We start from the raw sequence: 16,222 nt of genomic DNA on the forward strand, positions 1-16,222 counted from the left end.
AACTTATTAATTTCTTGTCATTGAAAAACTTCTTAATTAATTAATAATTTGATTAATCAATTAATTTGTTACCTGCACTACAGAAGGAATCATTTGACCCCCCAAAAAGTATATATATATATATATATGTATATATATATATATATATATATATATATATATAAAACTCTATCTCATTTGTTTCTATTTATCTTTTCCTTCTCTGATTCATTTTACAGAAGAGAAACTGAGAGAATTGGAGTTAAGTGACTTGCCTAGAATCACACAGCTAGAAAGTGTCTAAGGACAGATTCAAATCCAGAAGGATGAGTCTTCTTGACTCTAGGTTCAACTTTATTATGCTTATTAGGGCACCAAGAGATCTAGGGTGCTACTATTATCCCTTGCCATAGCATCAGGGTTATGGGCCTTTGTGGCTAAGATGGAAGTTGAACATTAGATAATGGGAATTTGCTGTAGGCAAAGCAGCAAATCATGGCAGGAATGGGCCATTCTGGTGCTTAGATATAACTTTGTTATACAGATCTTTTCTTACAATGGCAGTTATCATAATGTATCCTATGTTTTTTTTTCTTTTAATAAAATTTATCAATGATTTTGAATTTTTATTCCTCTTTTCCTTCCAATAACTTTTAAAAAAAGAAACCTTACTTTTTGTCTTGGAATTAGTAGTAAAAATTGGTTCCAAGGCAGAAGAGTGGTAAGAACTAGGCAATCAGGTTTTTTAACCTGAATAGCTCAGGGTCATACACAATTAGGAAGTGGCTATGGCAAGATTTGAACCCAGGATCTCTCAATTTACTGAACCACCTAGCCTCCCCCTAATGACTTTTTAAGGTTATTAATTTCCTTAGAGTAGAGCTAATGCCATCTTTCATCTTCTTGGCTTTTTAAGGTTATTAATTTCCTTAGAGTAGAGCTAATGCCATCTTTCATCTTCTTGGCCATCTCTATTCCATGCTCCCTGAACCCATCATCCTCACCTCTCTCTCACTGGACACTTGGACTCAGCTCCTGGAATGATGGGCTCTAAGAGGTGGGTTCTCTCCTTATCTTGTGCAAAACTGGGCCTCCACACCCACTTCCCAGCCATTTCCACATCCCACTTCTTAAATGTTGCCTTACCCACTAGAATATAAATTTGAGGGTAGGGAAATGTCTTGTTTACTTGTATTTTAATCCTCAGATTTAGCATTATACTTGAGCTAATAATAAGTGCTCTATCATCCATTTAACCATCTAAACTAGTGAGGGTGAATCTTTTAAAGATGGTGTGCTCTGTCCCATCCCAACACAAGTGCAGGGCACACACCTCCCCCCTTACACCACACAGGGAAGGGAGAAAGCACTCCCATTGGGCTGCTGGGTGAAGGGGAGGATGAAGTGAGGAATGTCCCCAGCAAGTATAGAGATGGGGAGGGGAGTGGCTCTGCTCCCCTCCAGCTCTGCTGCCTGTGAGTCACCCACCTTACCTCCTGTGTGCTCTCATTGGCTGCTGGGTGGGGGATGTGAAAATGTGTCCACAAATGAGGTGGAGAGGGGGAGGGAATAGCTCCACCCAAGTTCCTCTGCCTTTCTAGTAACAAACTGTGGGATGGGGAGTGGGGCGGGTGGCCATGTGCCCACAGAGAGCACTCTGTGTGCCATCTTTGGCACCCGTGCCATAGATTTGCCATAACTGATCTAAAAAATACACACACACACAAATTTATCATCTCCCTTTTATTTACGCATGGATATGTGTGTGTATCCATCATCTTTTAATTCCCAGGGCCCAGAATGATATACTGTCCATAGCAGGAGTTGAATGATGTTTTAAAATTTAATTGAGAATTTTAAAGTCAGCACAAATGGTTTCTAGGGTCACTTTTCCAGAGGCAGAAAAGGACAGCCATTTTTTGTAGTAGGACTTCAGACATGCCTCTCCTTTCTGTCACTTTATATAATAAATATAAATAAAAGAAGAATAGAGTTCATAATCATTTCAGATACAGATTTTTCTCATAAAATGCAACATTCGTTTGGGTTTAAAAATTGGAATAGTAGAGTCTTTCCTTAACTTTCTATAAAGACTATTTTTGAAAGCACAGGATAATATCTTATACAATGGAGAAATGCAATCTACAAAATGCAATCTAGATATCCAATCTTACCTCCATTGTTCAAATAACTATAGAAATCTTAGCAATAGCAATAATGTAGCCTATCCCATCTCATCTAAAACTGGCTAATGCTTCAATGGCACCAGAGGGGCTTCACTAGTTCAGTTGAAGATCTTGATTTAAATTCTCCTTATTCTCCATATTCTCCATATTCTCCTTGTAAGGGGACATTTGAACCTTTTCAACTTCATGTACATTTGTTTCCTTAAGAGGTTTTGACAGGGATAAATCACAAGGAACTGAGGTAGCTAGGTGTAGGCCAGAAGGTGAGAAAAGATGGTCCTTCCAAGGGGAGAAGATGCCCCAGAACAGAGAGGCTGGAGGATGCCATAGGCACGTTTGGCCCTTCTCATGCTTCTGCCACCAAGGCAGGATCCTGTTGGCTCGTATAGCATGGTGGTGTCCATTCCCAGGATAGCCCAGAATTGCTCTTTGCTGCTTTTCCTTAGGACCTTGACACTGCACACACAGCCTGAGGCTGAGGCCTCATGGTGAAGGTCAACTGGGGAGTGATGTCCAAGTCAGCTTCTTGGATGCCTGGGGGTGGGTGGAAAGTGAATCTCTGAAGGAGGCTGGCGAAGAACAGAAACATCTCCATCTTGGCTAGATTCTCCCCTATGCAAACACGGTGACCCTACAAAAAACAAACCCCAAACCCCTCAGTCTTGGGGGTCCCACCTATGCTTGGGCAGAGTCTAGCCACCTATGGGGGGGTCACTTCATAGGTGTAGGAAGTTTCCCTTGCTCCTTCCCTCCTCTCCTTCCTGTTCTTTCTACTTCCTAGCCTTCTCCTGGCCCTGAGACCAGAGCTTTAATTTTTTTGGGGGGGGACCCAGAGACTTTGCCCCTGGGCATCAAACAGTTCCTCCAGACCACCAGTCTGGTGCCCAGGAGATAGCTTCTTCTCCTTTCATCAATGTCAGTACACTACTCCAGAGTCCCATCAATGACATCCTTTTGGAAGCCACCTTCCCTCCTTTTCTTTCTTAAACCTTTACCTGTGTATTAGTTCCAAGGCAGAAGACCAGTAAGGGCTAGGCAATGGGGTTAGTTAAATGACTTGTCCAGGGTCACCCAGCTAGGAAGTGTCTGAAGCAAGATTTAAACCCATGACCTCCCATCTCTAGACATGGTTCTCAATCCACTGAGCCACCTAGATGCCCTCCCTCCTTTTCTCTGCTTCTCTCCCTCCTCCCTTATCTCTGCCTTAGTGCCAATTCTAATTTTAATTTTTAATTTTATTTTTTAAATTTTTCTTTAATTAGTCAATTTAGAATATTTTCCCTTGGTTATAAGAATCGTGTTCTTTCCCTACCCTCCCCCAAACCCCCTCCCGTAGCCAATGTGCAGTTCCACTGGGTTTAACATGTGTCAAGACCTATTTCCATATTATTGATTTTTGCACTAGGGTGATGCTTTACAGTCTATATCCCTAATGATATCCCCATTGACCCATGTGATCCAGCAGTTGTTTTTCTTCTGTGTTTCTACTCCCACAGTTCTTCCTCTGGATATGGATAGCATTCTTTCTCATAAATCCTTCGAATTGTTCTGGATCACTGCATTGCTGCTAATAGTGAAGTCCATTACATTAGATTGCTTAGTAACAATTCTAAAACAGAAGAATACTAGGGGCTAGCCATTGGGGATTAAGTGACTTGCCCAGGGTCACACAGCTAGGAAGTTTCTGAGGTCAGATTTGAACCCAGGTTCTCTCAACTCTAAGACTGGTGTTCCATTCACTGTCCCATGAAGATGCTTTTCAAAATAAATGGTAAAGTGAGAGGTGGTGTAGAATGAAGAGGAATGATCACTTAACTAGAAGTCTGGAGAACTGGATGCTACAGGGACAAGTCACTTCACCTCTTGGACCTTAGTCTCCTCATGAGGTGGCTAAGTGGTACAGTGGATAGGTCTGGGGTCAAGAAGACTTGAGTTCAAATTTTGCCTTGGATGCTTACTAGCTATATGACCCTAGGCAAGTCACTTCACCTCTGCCTCAGTTTCCTCAGCTATAAAAAAAATACTTCAGAATCTTTGCCCAGAAAACCCCTAATGGGGTCAAGAGGAGTCAGACCCAATTGTCATGACTGAACAACAAAAATTACAAAATTACCTCAACAAATGGTTGTTGGATCCAGGGAGGTTATCTTTAAAATTAAAAGCCCTCAGCATGGTGACTGGCACATGACAGGGGTGATAATGTTCATTCCCTTTCCCCCTCTGCCAATCTGTGAAATAAAGAGATTGGACTAGAGGGTCTTTATGCTAACTCTTTGATTTCTCTAAACTGGGGTGAGTGTGATTGATTGTCTGCTGGCACCTTGGCACAAATTGATTGATCAGATATTGGCCACTTCAATAGAATACAAGAGAATGGACAAAGGCCAGGTCAGTTGGCTGGCAGATGATGGGTAGATTCTGGTGTGTCTGGTACAGTAGGTGGCTTAATCTAAATTAATGAATTCATGTAAATTAGTCACTTAATATAGTGCCAATTAAGGATCTAAGCATGGGCGTGCATGGGAGTCTAGGAATGGGGTAGATGGGTCCCCAAAATAGGGAGGAATTTCTAAAGAGGAGAGGAAGAGGAAAGAACTCAAAATAACCGTAGCCTGTTATTTGACATTTCTACTCATTTAAGATTCTGATTGGCTCTAGTGGCATTTCTTCCAGGGATACTCCCCTGATTTCCCCATTTTTTCTTGTGCTGTACCATGTTTATTCTTCTATGTGTCATATTTTACTCCAGCCTCCCAGAATGTCAACTCCTTGAGATACTGTTGACTTTAGACTGCTTGAATCTCTGGCATCTTCTAGCCTCATGTTTTGCAAATAGTAGGCACTTCATAAATATCTATTGAATACAAGCCATTAATTTTAGTGGAAAAAAACATTGGTCTGGAAGTCTGAAGACCTGGGTTCTGCTTCTTACTCCACTGTGTTTACTTAGACTTCCATCATTTCTCTGTGCCTCAGTTTCTTCAACCATAAAATGAGGATGATGTCATTTGCCCTCATATCACAAGGATAGTGTGAAAAAAAGGGAGAGGTCTCTTCAATTTCATCTGGTCCAAGCCCTTAGTTTTATAAGTGAGGAAACTGAGACCCAGAGGGAGAAAGTCATTCATCCATAGAGTTATAGAATATGGAACAGAATCCCAAATCATCAGGTTGAGAACCAAGCCAAAGTCCTTGTATTCCAAAACCTGCATTCTAAATGCATTCAGAAGCATGCGGAAAAGCCTAGGTGGCCTGGAGAAATGTAAACTGGGATCCTTACCGATGGAGAAGGGAAGGAAAGCTGCCTTCTTCACAAAGTTCCCATCTGCATCCAAGAAGTGGCTGGGATTGAACTTGTTTGGGGTCTCCCACTGAGTCTTATCAAGAAGCACAGACGTAAGCAGAGGAATTACAGGGGTGCCCTAGAAGAGAGGTAGGGATGGGGAACACAGTTGAATGAATGAAATGCATTGAATTTTACAGTCTAATGTGTGATGGCCTGGAGTCAGGAAGACACCTTCCTGAGTTCCAATTTGACTCCAGACAAGTCACTTAATCCTGTTTGCCTCAGTTTCTCATCTGTAAAATAAGCTGGAGAAGAAAATGACAAAACCACTCCAGTATCATTGCAAAAAACAAACAAACCCCAAAACAAAAACAAAAACCCAAATGGGGTCACAAGGAATTGAATACAACTTAAATGACTGAACAACAACTGTGCCTAAAATTATATCATTAAGGAGCAGCTGGGTGGCTCAGTGGTTTGAGAAACAGGCCCTGAGATGGGAGGCCCTGAGTTCAATTCTGACCTCAGACACTTCCTAGCTGTGTGACCCTGGGCAAGTCCCTTAACCCCCATTGTCAAGCCTTTACTACTCTTCTACATTAGAACCAATATTTAGCACCATTTCTAAAACCCAAGGTAAGGGTTTAAAAAACCCAACGAATCGTTTTCTACCTATTAGAGACAAGAAGTCTCTGGGGGAGAGGAAATCCTTTTTTTATGTGTGAATTCAGAATTTGATAGTGTGGGAAATGAGTTTGACTCCTACCCTATTTCCAGTGAGTATTATTCCATCTAGTGTGATTAGTACGTACAGTGTTAGTGAAGTTAAACAGATTCTTTTATCAGACCTTTCAGGCCATAAGCAGATGTTATGTTAAACACCATGATTTCTTGCATTTGCTTAACTACAAACGTTCTAGCTAGAGAATGCTGGGGCAGGTGGCCTGATGAGGAAGTGGCAGCATGGGGAAGGGACCTCTAGACCTCCAGATCTCCGGCCTCCCACATTTCCCCCCAATCATACCATTGTCCAGCACACGACCCAATCGTCAGCCGTGAATATACATCCTGATCATCCTGGTGGCAGAGATGACCTTGCCTTGGCTCTCCGGTGACCAATCTGCCCTCGGTCCTTTTCCTCTGTCATCCAACTTTGGGGTGGGATTATGCCCTTTCCACTGCCCAACTTTGGGAGGAGGGGAGATCGGCCCACCCAGTGCCTCGATACCATCAATGGGACTATGCAATCACCAATGACATTCTGTACACACATCCCTGCCATAACAATGGTGTTAGAAATTGGAATTTTTTTCTTTTTCTTTTTTGGGATATTTACTGTAAGAGAAAATGTGTATATTTATAGTATTAAAAGATTAAATACATTGATATTAAACAAAACTATGTACATATATTTTATGCATTTCTGAGTTTCTAAACTTTTTTTTGTTTTGTCTCTTGGCCTTTGTGTCATCTATAGCTTCCATAAAACTGCCCAAAAATTCCTATTTAATTTCTTTTATTGTTTTAAACCTTCTCTCCATTTCAGAATAAATACTCTGTATTGGTGTCAAGGTAGAAGAGTGGTAAAGGTTAGGTAAGGGGGGTTAAGTGACTTATCCAAAGTCACACAGCTAGGAAATGTCCCAGGACCTCCTGTCTCTGGGTCTGGTTCTTCATCCACTGAGTCACCTAGCTGCCCTCTCCAGCTCATTTTAGAGATGAGAAAACTGAGGCAAGCAGGATTACCTGGCTTACCCAGGGATGGATTTGAACTCAGGAAGAGGAATCTTCCTGATTTCAGGTTCAGCACTCTGACTATTACATCATCTAGCTGACACAAGCACATGGCAAGTGTTTAATAAACACTTCCTTATTGACTTATGCACATTAATGAAGATTGAGTGGAGAGGGCAACTAGGTTGCTCAGTGGATAGATAGCCAGGTCTAGAGATGGGAGGTTCCAGGTTCAAATGTGCCCTCAGATACTTCTTGGCTGTGTGACCCTGGGCAAGTCACTTAACTCCCGTTGCCTAGCCCTTACCACTCCTCTGCTTTGGAACCAACACAGAATTATAAAATTGGTTATAAAATAAAAGGAAATGGTTTTAAAAAAAAGATCAAGTGCAGAAAAAATGTAAATTTAATTTCTAGGAGACTTTGGAATCAACATAGTAATCAAGTGTTTTTTGGGCCCTTGTGAACCCAACTCTGTTAAATTCTTATAATATACCATCTGCTGTTTGCTTTCCCCCCCAGTTGATTGACTTTCCAAATTCTGATCAGACCAACATCAAAATTATTTTGCTGACATTAAAATTCATTCACATTCTCTAAACCCTCACAAACTGCTGGGAACTTTAGAAAAGGGCAGAAAGGAATCCCTCAAATCTGCTAGGAAATTCTGGTAGTTAAATGTTCAGCTGCTCTTCTACCTAGAGCTAGTCTGCAGCCTGATGTCCACCAGTCAGGTAAATTAGTTAACAAGTATTTATTAAGCATTTATAATAGGGGCAGCCAAGTGGCTCAGTAGATTAAGAGTCTGGCTCAGAGATGGGAGGTCTTGGGCTCAAATCTGGCCTCAGACACTTCCTAGCTATGTGACCCTAGGCAAGTCACTTAACTCCTTTTGCCTAGCCATTTTCACTCTTCTGCCTTGGAACCAGTACCTAGTATCAATTCTAAGACAGAAGGTAAGGGCTGTGTTTTTTTTTAAGCACTTACGATGAGTCAGGGTCTTCCTGTCCCCTAGACTCATCACCAGGATCACAAGGCAGATAAACTCATCACCTAATTGTCTAAACCTGTGATCTACACATATTTGAAGAACTTCAGAAATTCTTTCAGGATTTCCCTGATTTTATCAAAAACCCAAGTCATAAGAGGCAATAGATACAGAGGGAAGAGCCCTCAGTGGCTCTGGGATTATATGAAGTGAGTTCAAGCCCTATCTCAACAACTTATGTCAGTGGTCAACTCACTTAATTTCTCTGGGTCCCCAATCTGCAAGATGAGACACTTAAGGGGGATGGATGGTCTCTAAGGTTCTTTTCAGCTCTACAGATATGGTTCAGTCCCAGCCCAATTCCCAGCACGATCTAGGACCACATACACAAAATTGAAGTGTGGGCTTTTGTTCCAGGTAGGTGGCACAGTGGATAAGGTGCCAGGCCTGGAGTCAGGAAGACTCATCTTTTTTAATTCAAATCCAGCCTCAGATACTTCCTAGCTGTGTGACCCTGAGTAAGTAATTTTATCCTGTTGGCCTCAGTTTCCTCATCTAGAAAATGAGTTGGAGAAGGAAATGGTGAACCATTCCACTATCTTTGCCAAGAAGATGCCAAATGGGGTCATGAAAAGTTGGACATGACTAAGATGAGGGAACAACAAAAACTTATTCCAGCTCATGGGGTTTTCCTATTTGGACTCTGCCCTGTATATCTGGAGATTGATTGGAATGAGCTTGATAAAGATGATGAGGGAAAACTGTCTGATCCTAATGGATACCCTGAAAGGACAGAGCTGTTATCACAAAAGTCTTCTCCCTTCAGATTTCTCATATCCTTTGACTTTTCCTTCTCTGCTAAGGATGTCTCCTCATCCTTTCTTGAGAAAATAGACCATTGCCCTCAACCATTGCCTTGTTCCTAATCCCCATAACTATATCCAACCCTGCTCTCACTCCGGAGCTGCTGTCCCACATTACCAGCTTCTTTTGGGACATCTCAACTCCAACTTGTCCAACATGGAAGTCCTCTTCCAAACTTCCTTATTACTATTGAGGACACAAGCATCCCCCAAATTGGGCAGGCTCGCCAATTCTGCTTTCATTCTTGATTCACTCTCATTCTCCTCACATATCCAATCCATTGCCAAATTTTGTAATTTCTATCTCCATAATTTCTCTCTTCTCTCTACTCACACACAGCCACCCTCCTAGGTCAGCTCCTCATTACCTCTGGATAGTTGCTAATGTCTACAGGCTAGGCATTGTGCTAAGTGCTTTACAGTTATTATCTCATTCGATGATCCTCATAATATGCCTGGGAGGTAGATGCTGTTATTATCTCTATTATTTTTCAGATGAGGAAACTGAAGTAAACAGGTACATAACTTGCTCAGAGTTACATAGTTGCTAAGTACCTGCTCTGGATTTGAACTCTGGTCTTCCCAACTCCATTTATGGGAAAAGGCTTCTGGAGACAAAGAGTCACTCAATTTCAGCTTGGGCTTAGCTCCCACCTGAAGTGGATTGTTTCCCCCCTGAGGGTCCCCTATTCAGCCTGAAACTGCTAGTCTGGTATTCCCTTCAGGGTAGAGTCCCATGGGAACAAGGAACAAGTACAAACTTTGGGGTCTCCAACCTATAAGCTAGTCCTGAAACTTGGGGTTCATCAGATCCCACTAGACCACAAGTTTGGGATTCCTAGATTCCATGTTGACACACCACTTAGCAATTGGGCAGCAATAGCTTTCTAATTGGTCTCTCTGCCTCAAGCCTCTCCCCAATGTAATCTCCACTTGATATGCCATAGTGATTTTTTTTCCTAAAGGAGAGGTTGGTCTGATCATGCCACCTTCTTTCTCCCTCATCAATAAACTCCAATGTGCCTTATTACTTTCAGGATCAAATATAAAATCCTTTTCATTATTTAAAGTTCTTCATATGACAAAGAATTGGAAATTGAGGGGATATCCATCATTTGGGGAATGGCTGAACAAGTCATGGTATATGATTGTAATGGAATATCATTGTGATACAAGAAATGATCAACAGATTGATTGCAGAAAGAGCTGGAAAGACCTATATGAAATAAGCAGAACTAGGAGAACATTGTACACAGTAACTGCAATAGTGTATGATAATAAACTGTGAAAGATTTAGTTACTCTCAGCAATATAATGATCTGGGACAATTCTGAAGGTCCTATGACAAAGAATGCTATCCACTTCCAGAGAAAGAACTGTTGGAGTTGGTTGCAGGTCAAAACATACTATTTTTCACATTCGTTTATTTACAATTTTATTTTGGGGTTTTGGTTTTATATAAGTGTGCTCTTACAACAGTGATATATGGAAATATGTTTTGTATAATAATACATGTGTAACCCAGATCAAATTGCTTATCATTTTGGAGAGGGGGGGAGGGAAGGGAAGGAGGCAGACACTTTGAATCTTATAACTTCGGAAAACTTATATGGAAAATTGTTATTACATGTAATTGGGAAAATAAAATATCTCCAAAAAAGGAACCATAAAAGAAGAAATTATGAACAGGATGATTTCAGAAAAACTTGGAAAGACATACAAACTGATACAAAGTGAAGTAAGCAGAACCAGGAAAACAGTGTACATTGTAACAGCAATATTATACTATGAAAAACTGGGAATGATTTAGCTATTCTAGACAACTCCAAAGGACTCATGGTGAAAAATGGTTTTTGCCACAGAAAGAATTGATGGCATCTGAATGCAGATGGAAGTGGACCATTTTCCCCTTTATTTTCTTTAAGAGACTTAAAAAAATGATGTCTTCTTCCATGACATGACAAATATGGAAATATGTATTACATATATGACCTATATCACATTGCTTACCATCTCAGGGAAGAGGAAGGGGAAGGAGAGAGAATCTGGAACTTGAAATGTGAAAAAACAAATGTTAAAAATTGCTTTTATACATAATTGGAGGGAAAAGAAAATGTCATTGGAAAAATAAATAAACTAGTAAAGTTCTTCCTAACCTGGCCCTTCCTTCCTATCTTGCCAGCCTTATTATATTTTATGCCCCATTCTGTTCCAAGTATATTGATTGGCTTACATGGTGGTCTTCACTCTTCCTCCTTTGACTCCATGCCTTTATATTGGTTGGCCCCCATGTTTGGAATGTTCTGTTCCTTCAGAACCTCTGCCTCAGTTTCTCTAGATTTCTTCAAGACTTAATTCCAATCCCACTTTCTGTCTGAGTCCTTTCCTAGTGTTCCCCAGCTAATGGCAATTTCTCCTTTGAGATTACCTTCCAGCTACTTTCTGTACCTTGTGTTTCCTTGGTTATTTACATGCTTTAACCCCCATTAAAATATGAACTCTTTGGGGGTAGGGACTATTTAGACTTTTTGGGTCTTTTTCTTTAGACATCCCTTTAAAGCTTATAATATTTATAAATACTTCACTTTATGGAACTGCTCATTGGCTCCAGGAGGGGGTTGAGAAGAGGGGAGGGAAAGAACATAAATCATGTAACCTTGGGAAAATATTCTAAATTAATCCATTAAATAAAAATTTTCAAATTAAAAATAAATTAATTTAATTTAATTTAAAAAATACAAATATTTCACTTTATCTTCACAAAATCCCTGAGAAGTAGGTGCTATTATCTTCTTCATGTTACAGATGAGGAAATTGTGGCAGACAACAATTAAATGACTTGCCCAAGTTGGTAAGTGCTGAGGCTGGATTTGATCTCAGGTCTTCTTGACTCCAGGGCCAGTCCTCTACTGACAGCACCATAAGATGTATATTCTTTGATCAAGACATAAATTAAACTCATGTTTTCAGAAAAATTTACCTTGGGGATAAAGTATCCTCGGAAATGGGTGTCCACCGATGTGGAATGAGGGACATGGGGAAGAAGGGCGATGAATCTCTGAATTTCATGAACTACTGCATTTGTGTACGGTAACGCCTTTTGGTCTTCATACTCTGGTAGCCTGCTTTTTTCTAAGACTCGGTCCAGCTCATCTTGTACTTTAGCTAAAAGGAAAGATACAAAGGGTTTAGTCTGATCTGGTCCATTCTCTTCCATTACAGAATGGCTTCTCTGCTCCAGTCTTCATCCATGGAAAGATATGGAAGATGGAGGCAGAGAATTCCCCATGGGGCAGCAGGTCTGCAGTCCAAATCAGTTGGCATAGCCAGAGATTTAGACAAGTGATCATATCACCTCCCTGCTCAATAAACTCCCCTGGCTCCCTATTACCTCTAGAATCAAATATAAAGTGCTCTGCTTAGCATTTGATGACTCCATGCCTTGACACTGGTTGTTCCCCTTTTTTGGAATGTTCCATCCCTTTTCACATCTGCCCCAATTTCCCTAGACTCCTTCAAGACTCAGTTCAAATCTCACCTTCTGCACGAGGTCTTTCCCAATGTTCCCCAGATGATAGTGATTATCTTCCAGCCCCCTCCTAATCCCCCCCCTTTATCTTCTATCTTGGAATCAGTACTATGTATTGTTCCAAGGCATAAAAGCAGTAAGGACTAGGTGATGGGGATTAAGTGACTTTCTCAGGGTCACCCAGCTAGGAAGTGTCTGAGGTCAAATTTGGTCACGTCTTCTTGACTTTAGACCCAGTTCTCTATCCACTACACCATCCAGCTACCCATTATTTCCTATTATCCCAACTATAACTTGCTTCATATATATTTGTTTGCCCACTGTATCCCCCATTAAATTGTAAATTCCTTAAGGGCAGACACTGTCTTTTGTCTCCTTTTGTACTCCCAGTACCTAGAACATAGTAAGCACTTGGTATATGTTGATTGCCCAGGGTCACACAGCTAGAATGGTCTTTCCAAAGCCCAGCCTGACTCTCTATCCACTGTGTTAACTAGCTGCCCCAGAACTTATTATCTTTGCCCCCCAACCATCCCTTCCCAACGTCCCTGGTACTGTTGGGGGCACCCTCTGTCTCCCAGTCATTCAGACCCACAGTCTCAACATCCTTTTCAACTCTTCACACTCACCTCACATATCCAACCCATTGCCAAGCCTCCTGCTTCCTACCTTACCAGCATCTCTTCTCTATGTCCCTTTCCTTCTCTCACACCACTACACCTCTGTTACAGGCACTCTTCCCCTCCCCCCACCCAAACTATTGCTTTGGCTTTCTGATTGGCCTCCCTGATTTGTCTCTTTTTGCTCCAATCCATTCTCCACTCGGCTTTCAGCATGATCTTTCTAAAGTATAATAAGCCTAACTTGTCACTCTCGCAATAAACTCCAGTGACTCCTGTCAACAAGAAATGTGGATGCCTCAGTTTACCTCTGCCTTTGAGAAACCTCAGTGCCAAGCACCCTGTTTGGGGTTGAACTATGGACTTTAGAGCTATTTGGGAACCCTTGTAGGTAGGATTTGTGGGCACAGCTAATGTTGAGTGCCTTTTATTTGTTTTGAAGGCTTCCCTTATTGTGTTGTCTCCTCTCAGGAGCCCAGCTCCAGAGTTTGACCCTTGCCTTTGGTGTGTTGTGGCTGGCCCCTAGGTGGTACCCCTGAGGCTGGCTGCAAAGAGGTTTATCTCTGCAGGCTTGCCATAGCAAATTCTCCAGAGAGTATAAGAGAGCCCCCCCCCCCCCAAGTCCTGTTTCTCTTCTGAGTTGGCAGTTAGCATGATGTTTTCTCCCTGGGCAGGGTAGGCTTTGGAGTTGGCATTTAGTGTGGTGCCTTCTCCCAGGGATATGGTTCCCAGAGTCCCCAGGGTACAGGCCCTGTGTAGTATGTGGCGCTGGACTCTGAGTGGTGGCCGGAGTTCGAACTTATCCCTATTCCTGATGAAAGAGTGGTTTTTCTGACTACTTTGGTAGTTCTGTGTTATTTCCAAGTTAACACCCCCAATTACCTCTAGCAACAAACGTATAAAGCAGTTTGGCTTTTAAGGTTCTTCATAACCTGCCCCTTCCTACTTTCCAACCTTCTTATATCTGACTCTCCTACACACAATGTACAGTCCAGTTACATTGGCCTTCATACTGTTCCTTGAACAGGACACTCCTTCACTGTCCCGCCCCGCCCCCCCCACCCCCCGCCCCCAGCCTGGAAATCTCCCTTCCTCATCTCTCCTTTCTGGCTTCCTTCAAGACTAAGCTCAAATCTTACCATCTTCAAGTGGTTTTTCCTTCCTCCTTCTTTCCTTCTTTCCTTCCTTCTTTCCTTCTTTCCTTCCTCCCTCCCTCCCTCCCTCCCTTCCTTCCTTCCTTCCTTCCTTCTTTCCTTCCTTCCTTCCTTCCTTCCTTCCTTCCTTCCTTCCTTCCTTCCTTCCTTCCTTCCTTCCTTCCTTCCTTCCTTCCTTCCTTCCTTCCTTCCTTCCTTCCTTCCTCCCTCCCTCCCTCTCTTCTTTCTTCTTCTTCTCATCCTCCTCTTCATCCTTCTCCTCCTCCTCCTCCTTCTTCTTCCTCTTTCCCTCCACTTCTCTATCTCTTTGTCTCTGTCTTCCTTCTCCCTCTTTTCCTCCCTTCCTCCCTGCTTTCCTCCCTTTCTCTTTCTCTCCCTCTGTCTGTCTTTCTCTTGCTCTCCTCTAGTGCCTTCCCTCTGAGATTACCTCCCACTTAACTGTATTGATTTTGCATGTTTAAAGTTGTTTGCACATTGTGTCCACCATTAGATTGTGAGCTCCTTGAGGACAGAAAGCACATTTTTCTTTCTTTTTAGCCCCCCCGTGCTTACACAGGGACCAATCCATAGGAAGTAATTCAGAAAGTACATGTTGACGGACTCATACTGTGGGGAAAATAGCCCTAAAGAATGTTTTCCAGTCACTATCAGTAGAGTTTTAAAAATCACTTGAAGAATCATTAGCAGCAAAGCAAGTCTCCAAGATAACCACAAGGGCTTCATGATCAAAATGCTCTTCACAGCCCAAGAAGGACATGCTGGGGCCTGAGAGCAGACCAAAGCCTACCATCTTCCACTATATTTCCTTCATGAGATTTCTATCATATGTGAGTTATATGCCATCTATTATGACATGCACAATATGGAAATGTGTATTACATGAAAGTACAGGTATAAACTATATCAGATTCCTCACTGCCTGGGGCGGGGTTGGGAAGGGAGGGAGGGAGAACATTTGAATTCTAAAATGTCAAAAGGTGTTGTTTTTCTTCTTAAACCTGTACCTTTTGTCTTAAAATCAATACTATGCTTTGGTTCCAAGGCAGAAGAGCAGTAAGGACTCAACAATGGGGGTTAAGTGACTTGCCCAGGGTCACACAGCTCAGAAGTCTGAGGCCAGATTTGAAACTAGGACCTCCCATCTCTAGGCCTGGCTCTCAATCCATTGAACTATACAGCTGCCCCATGAAAAAAACATTTTTAATGGAAAAAATAATATAAGGAATTTGGTGGTTTAGAATGGCTTAGATGAGATGCTGCCTGGAGGCAGGAGAGCAAATTAGGTTGACTTCCCAGGGGCTTTTTCAGCTCTAGTATTTGATGTATGGCAGCTTAGGTAGAGGCAATGTGCAAAAATCCCTGTGTTACATTGGAAGTAAGCTAGTTAGATTATAAGCTACTTGAGGGCAGGGACTATCTTTTGCTTCTTTTTGTATCTGCAGACCTGATAGTACAGTGTCTGGCACCTAATAGATGCTACATAAATGTTTATTGATGGCTTCATTGATTAGTTGACATTAAATGTTACCTGAAGGTTCTGAAAACTGACATAGGATCATAGATTTCAAGCCAGAAGAGACCTTAGAGTCAATGTAGTATAAACCTCTCATTTCAAAGATAAGGAAACTGAGGTCCAGAAAAGTGAAATGACTTGCTCAAGGTCCTAAAGTGTGGTTAAATAGCAGATGTGCAGTTCAAATCTGGAAGCTCATAGGTGGCTTTTTTAAATTTTTATTTATTTATTTTTATCATGCTGCCTCTTGAAGAAGCTTTTGAGAGGAAGGGTGTGTGGCAAGCAGCCATCCCACTGACTTAGAAGGAATAAGGTTAGCAGGCAGGGAGGAAGTTCCAGGGCAGCCAACATGATCTTTATCTACTAAAAT

The 16,222-nt window shown here is 41.8% G+C and overlaps 1 protein-coding gene across 2 annotated transcripts in view; it reads right to left on the bottom strand.

The window, feature by feature from the left end:
- Positions 1-1,695: 1,695 nt before the first annotated feature.
- LOC100028230 (cytochrome P450 2W1) overlaps positions 1,696-16,222 on the bottom strand; it is a 44,947-nt gene continuing 30,420 nt past the window's right edge. The window contains exons 7-9 of one of the 2 annotated variants that reach the window (XM_056804316.1): positions 12,017-12,201; positions 5,441-5,587; positions 1,696-2,790 (exon numbers count right to left, since the gene is read on the bottom strand). In XM_056804316.1, coding sequence (XP_056660294.1) covers positions 2,608-2,790; positions 5,441-5,587; positions 12,017-12,201 — 515 coding nt within the window. In that variant the 3' untranslated portion in view covers positions 1,696-2,607. Of the gene's footprint in view, positions 2,791-3,504; positions 5,588-12,016; positions 12,202-16,222 lie in introns of those variants that run through there. The other variant, XM_056804314.1, reaches the window with a different exon arrangement.

This window comes from Monodelphis domestica, chromosome 7 (genome assembly GCF_027887165.1).
Source record: "Monodelphis domestica isolate mMonDom1 chromosome 7, mMonDom1.pri, whole genome shotgun sequence".
Taxonomy (NCBI): Eukaryota; Metazoa; Chordata; class Mammalia; order Didelphimorphia; family Didelphidae; genus Monodelphis; species Monodelphis domestica.